The sequence below is a fragment of the Prionailurus viverrinus genome, chromosome A2 (genome assembly GCF_022837055.1).
Source record: "Prionailurus viverrinus isolate Anna chromosome A2, UM_Priviv_1.0, whole genome shotgun sequence".
Taxonomy (NCBI): Eukaryota; Metazoa; Chordata; class Mammalia; order Carnivora; family Felidae; genus Prionailurus; species Prionailurus viverrinus.
This window is the reverse complement of record NC_062562.1, coordinates 9,232,607-9,238,606: the sequence shown is the minus strand read 5'-3', so window position 1 is coordinate 9,238,606 and position 6,000 is coordinate 9,232,607. Positions and strand designations below refer to the sequence as shown.

Below are 6,000 nucleotides of genomic sequence, written 5' to 3'. Positions count from 1 at the left end.
GAAAAGTCAAAGAACGAGATAACTTCAGATTTCAATGGCAGGTAAAGCGAAAGGCACGAGGAGGAGCCTTTTTCCCCCGGAGGGAAGATTACTCCGGAGAAGTGAGCTTTGGTCCTGGAGCCTCACCCTGCTTTATGGTGAGGACAGGGACAGTCCTGGGGCTCCTAATTGCATTCTCCCCACAGCCAAGAGAACGGTGGGTGTTTTTATTCCCCTGTTACATAAGTCGGCGTAGGGGGGGAAACCTGCGGCAAGGAAAGATTAGTCAACTTGCTCAGAATCACCCGGAGGGGAACCCACCCCCGGAGCCCGGTGAGATGTGTGCGACCAGCTCTACTGTCACCTGGGGCAGGGCGGGGCAGCTCTGATGGGCGTGGCCGCCTCCAGCCCTGCCCCTTGCCGGAGGGCAGTGTCGTAACCTATTGACCCAGGCTTCGGACGGGACTCGCCGCAGGCCGGGTCAGCAAAGGCAGTCAAAGTAGGTCGCGATTGGCTCCCCGCATAGAGTGGGCGGGGCCTCCTTCGCTCGGTGCGCGCGCCGCCGCCGGGATGCGTTGCCGGGGGCGTAGCGGGAAGGGGCGTGGCCGTGGGCGGGCGGCCGTTGGCAGCGTGGCCCCGCCCCGGATGTCGCGCGTCGCGGACTGGGCGGCGGCGATTGGTCGGAGCGGCGCAGGGGGCGGGGCGGAAGGTTCTGGAGGGGGCTGGCGGGCTCTGGAAGCTTCCGCCGGACGGGTATATAGAGTCCGGGACGGGGCGGCGGCGAAGCCGGGGTACGGCGATAGCTGGGCGGCGGGCCGCAGGCGAGGGCTATGGGCAAGGACTATTATCAGACGCTGGGCCTGGCCCGCGGCGCTTCGGACGAGGAAATCAAGCGGGCTTACCGCCGCCAGGCACTGCGCTACCACCCGGACAAGAACAAGGAGCCCGGCGCCGAGGAGAAGTTCAAGGAGATCGCCGAGGCCTACGACGTGCTCAGCGACCCGCGCAAGCGCGAGATCTTCGACCGCTACGGGGAAGAAGGTGCGTGCGCGCGCGGCTAGGGGCGCGCCCCCGCCGTTTGACTGAAGGGGAAACCGAGGCTCGGTGGCCAGGCTGCGGCGTCCCCGGGGGACGCCCCGGTCCCGGTGGGAGAGCAGCCCCCGCCCTCCGGCCACGCGGGCCTCCGCCCTCGGATTGGCGGCCGCCCGATGGGAGGAGGAGTCCTGGCCGCTGTGCTTGCCCAGAAGCTTCTAGCAAGTCTGGGGCTGCCCCTCCCTAGGCGCCTCCGCCCACGTCCCCGAGCGGCCCCGGGGGTGCGGGCGCGGGCGGCAAGGAGGACAGCCTTAGCCGGGCCGGTGGCGCTAGGGCCCCGGGGGTCCGGGGCTCACCTGGGCCGAGGTGGCAGGCGCTGGCGTCCAGGGGCGCAGGGCGGGGCCTCTGGCTGCGCGCCGGGCACGACCTGCGAGCCGCGAGCCTGCGACGAGCGCGCCGATTAGCGCCGACCTCGCTCCGGGGCCCCTGTGAGGGCGGAGTGAGGTAATCCCTGTAAAGTGCTTACCTAACCTGGTGCCAGGCACGTAGATGGCAGCGGGCGCCGGAGCAGTCCAGGTGCGGGGAGCGGCGGGGCCCGCCTCTGCCCGCCTCATCGGCGTAGGCCTCTTCGGGCAGGAGGAGGAAGCTTTCTTGTTGTCCAGTTGCCCGTTGATGACTCAGACTGGCTTCTGCGCCGGGTCTTAAGAAATGAAGTGGCTTCTTATGTAAGGATGGTGACAGTTGGTGTCAGGGTGTGAGATTTTGAAAAGCTGTGTTTATTGTTTTGCCTTCACTTCTGCACTTCACACTTGACCAGCTCTAAAGTATTTTTAAGAGGAAGCGCTTACTGAAGGTGGACCCGGGATCATGTCTTTTTCGTCTGATCTCTTAATGGGTTCTTTGTAAGTTTTCACCTCCAGGCAGGGAGGATAGGCAGTCAAGAAGTGGCAGGAGTTGGGTGGCCCTCAGAGAGGGCGCTTGGGCCCCTTGCCACTGTCCTGGCACCCTGAAGTACCTGGAGGAGGGGCGGTGAAAGCTTAGGGTTCTTCCTTGATCTTCTGTGACAGAGAAGGGAGGCTAAAAGAATTTGCTGCCCCCCCCACCCCCCCACCCCATGGCTCCCAAGCTTTTTTCCCTTAGCGAAAGGTCTTGGAGGGGGAGAGGCTCCCCGCCAACCATCTGATTTCCTCTGACTTTGCCTTTCAGGCCTAAAGGGTGGTGGCCCCAGTGGCGGGAGCAGCGGTGGTGCTAACGGTACCTCTTTCAGCTACACGTTCCACGGAGACCCTCATGCCATGTTCGCTGAGTTCTTCGGTGGCCGCAATCCCTTTGACAACTTTTTTGGGCAGCGGAATGGGGAGGAAGGCATGGACATCGACGACCCGTTCTCTGGCTTACCCATGGGCATGGGTGGCTTCACCAACCTGAACTTTGTCCGCTCCCGTCCTGCCCAAGAGCCCACCCGAAAGAAGCAAGATCCCCCCGTCACACACGACCTCAGGGTCTCGCTTGAAGAGATCTATAGCGGCTGTACCAAGAAGATGAAAATCTCCCATAAGCGGCTGAACCCCGATGGAAAGAGCATTCGCAACGAAGACAAGATCTTGACCATCGAAGTAAAGCGGGGCTGGAAAGAAGGGACCAAAATCACCTTCCCCAAGGAAGGCGACCAGACCTCCAACAACATTCCAGCTGACATTGTCTTTGTTTTAAAGGACAAGCCACACAATATCTTTAAGAGAGATGGCTCTGACGTCATTTACCCAGCCAGGATCAGCCTTCGAGAGGTAGGATGCTAAGTAGGGTGGTGGTGGGGGGGGGAGGGGAGCCGGTTGGTTTTTGAAGCGTTCGACTTCATGACAGATACTTCTGAGCACTCAGGGGACAGGGCAAGACCGATCCAGGGACCTGGTTTTAGCGATAGGGACGTGGTGGCGCTTATCCTACATCAAACAGCGTCGGGGCAGGAGTCGAGCGCCCTGAGCTGCCTTCCATCTAACGTTCTCTCTTTGCTCTCCCAAGGCTCTGTGTGGCTGCACGGTGAACGTACCCACTCTGGACGGCAGGACCATCCCCGTCGTGTTCAAAGATGTCATCAGGCCTGGCATGAGGCGAAAAGTTCCTGGAGAAGGCCTCCCCCTCCCCAAAACGCCCGAGAAACGCGGGGACCTCATTATTGAGTTCGAAGTGATCTTCCCTGAAAGGATCCCCCAGACATCAAGAACCGTACTGGAGCAGGTTCTTCCGATATAGTCACCAGGGTTTCCCAAGGACTGACTGGGGACCTTTCCAGAGCTCAAGGATTTCCAGACTGTTCCACCAGTTGTGGACCCATGAGAGGTCGGGAGGGCCCAGGGAGGGCTTTCGTACTGCTGAATGTTTTCCAGAGAATATATTACAATCTTTCAAAGTCGTGCACTAGACTTAAGTGGTTTTTCGAGCGATAGGGCGGCAGGTGGTGGGGACCGCAGGAAAAGGCCTTCCAGTCTGTCCCACTGGGTCCTGCAGCCCTCCTCAGATGGGCCCACGCCCTCCTCCAGGCCCCGCCTGTGGGTGAGAGGCAGACCCACAGCTGGACTTGATCCGTCTGTAGCCCTTTGCTTGTGTGGCCATTAGTTGGTATCAGCCTGCCGTCTCGGTTCCCAGACCCTGTACGCTCCTCGGTTTTTGTTGTGTGATCAGTTCGTGTTTTATTCTGTATTTGTCTCCCACGTCTTGCTGTTCCTCTGAAGAATACTATTTTCTCTTTCGCCATCTCAAATTGAGAACTGACCTAGACTGTTTTTGCAAAACTGCCTGGCCGGCACCCACAAGCAATACCTCTCGTTCCAGCAGGACCAAGGGCGCCGTCCTCGTGTGAATGAGCTGCACAGACGCTTCTCCCTGGAGGGCCTAGGGCCCTGGACAGAGCTGGGGGCCCTCTCGACCCCTGACTCCGAGGCCAAGTGCACTCACTTAGGGGTCATACTCTTTCTTTTTTCTGTAAGGCAATCTTTAGGCACACCTGGGACTTACCGGCGACCCGGGTAATTTTGTGTTTAACGGACTCTGGACTCTTTCAAAAGGATCTGATCCTTTTGATTTTGCACAGCCCTGGCTATAATCCCTTTTGATAAAAGGGTCTTTGCTTCTGATTACAGGAGCACTGTGGAACGTTTGTAAATATGTTTTTATAATTCCGTGTAACGTTGGTGTGCACTCACAGGAAACCAGCCCCCCGGCAACTGCTGCTTTCTGTATCGGGCCATGATGGAACTCCAAAGGAACCTTGGGAATCGGGGAGGGGGGCAGGGAGGGAACAAAGTGTCTGTTCCCTGCAGGCCAGTCTGGTGCTCAGACATTGGGACTCATTGTAAGCTGCCACTGCCAGCACGAGACCAAAGCGTGTGACTTGTCAATGTGCAGCACGACAGCATTAAAGACCGATGCTAAACCTCAGGGGGGCAGTCCTGCGACTCTGTTTGAGGGCTTTGCTGGCTGGGGCTGGGGCGGTGGCTGGGCGTCCCTCAGATGCAGTCAGGGGGGAGGCAGGAGTCCCCTGCGAGAGGGAGAGAAGTCTCCCAGGGCTACATGGGGAGCAAAGAACGTCCGTCCACACCACCTACATGGACGCGATCCAGGCATCCAGAGAGCCCAATGGATTTGAAGCTCTGTTTTGTGAAGGTTGGGGCTGGAGTTAAGCAGTTCACTTTCCCGTGTTCCAGGCAGGGCCTGGTGGCTGGGGCCAAGGGGTGGTGTAGGGCCTGCCCTGTGATCCCCGTGCACTCCTTTCTTGCTGGAACAGGCAGAGTGGCAGGCAGGCCCTGGCCAAACCAGACCCGAATTCCGGCCCAGGGCTGAGCTCCTCCTGGAGAAGACATATTTCCTGCCCTGGCTTCATTCGCAGGCCGCTGAAGTTGCTTTTGCTTTTGCTTTGTAACTTTTTTTTTTTAAGAAAACTGGTTTTATTACACAGTAAGTAATTACAGAGGCTTAAAACAGTGGTATTGCTACTTTGCTATGAGATGTCTTAAAAACAGCGTTTAAAATCAATCAAGGAATGGCTTTCCCTTCCGACTGAAAGGTGACCACTGGGAGCGAATGGGGGCCGGGCTGTCCAAGAGAAGTTTCTGCAAGCAATGGGAATGTTTTAGGTCGTCTTTAAATGGGACTGCTTTAAGATGCAACAAAATACATTCAGCCTCTCCGTTGTTCCAGTCACATTTCCAGGGCTCGGCAGCAGCCACACACAGCTAGTGGCAAGTGCTGGACAGCACAGATCAGAGGGCTTGCCCCCCAAACCTAAGATGGGGCTCTCAGTGAGCCCAGAGGACGCCGTCCCAGTTGGGAGGCGACCCTGAGTGTCAGAGCCATAAGGGAGCTTGTCACAGATGTTTACTGAGCTACCTCAGGCACCAAGATGACCCTTCCTGCGGAATTGGCCCTGGCCTTGGGTCGTAGGCCACCCCTCCCCCGGAGTGCCATCCCTGTGCCCCTGTCACCATTAGGTGGCAGGTCCCTGCAACCTTCCTGTCAAAGTCACCGACACAAAAGCACACAAAACCTCAAAGTGCACACAGTTCTGGGAACTTCTAGAAATCACCTACCCAGCACAGTGGGTGGGGCAGTGGGATTCTTTAGGAACGTGTTCGTGGTGAAAAGGACAAAAAGGACCCAGGTGGACAGAAAACCGGCCCCTCTGACACTGCGTTGTTTTGCCATGGGGGGCCTGGCGCATGCCTCTGTGTGTGTGTGTGTGTGTGTGTGTGTGTGTGTGTCCCGAGGTTTGGTGTATCTCCCAAGAGACTCCTCCCTCGCTTCCTTGGCTTCCCTTTAGGGGATTTCTTCTTTCCCACGCGGACTCTGAGCACATTCCAGAACTTCCGTGTCAGTCCGTGTGGAGCTGCGTCTTAAGCCACCGGCCCAGCAGTCATGTTTTAACATCACTTAAACAGTGCAAAACCCAAGATGCACGTTTGGCCTGTGGACAGAAGCGGAGTCCCCTCCCTC

General features: G+C 58.1%; 1 protein-coding gene across 3 annotated transcripts; it reads left to right on the top strand.

Annotated features, from left to right (window-relative positions):
• The first annotated feature begins 704 nt into the window (after positions 1-704).
• DNAJB1 (DnaJ heat shock protein family (Hsp40) member B1) lies at positions 705-4,449 on the top strand. 3 transcript variants are annotated; one of them, XM_047842325.1, is made up of 3 exons: positions 705-1,020; positions 2,218-2,798; positions 3,034-4,449. In XM_047842325.1, the coding sequence occupies exons 1-3, from the start codon at positions 810-812 to the stop codon at positions 3,262-3,264; spliced, it is 1,023 nt and encodes a 340-aa protein (XP_047698281.1). In that variant the 5' UTR covers positions 705-809; the 3' UTR covers positions 3,265-4,449. The 3 variants fall into 3 exon arrangements, with proteins under 3 accessions (XP_047698281.1, XP_047698291.1, XP_047698298.1); XM_047842335.1 differs by lacking the exon at positions 705-1,020 and adding an exon at positions 1,255-1,515; XM_047842342.1 differs by lacking the exon at positions 705-1,020 and adding an exon at positions 1,559-1,913.
• The last annotated feature ends 1,551 nt before the right edge of the window (positions 4,450-6,000 follow it).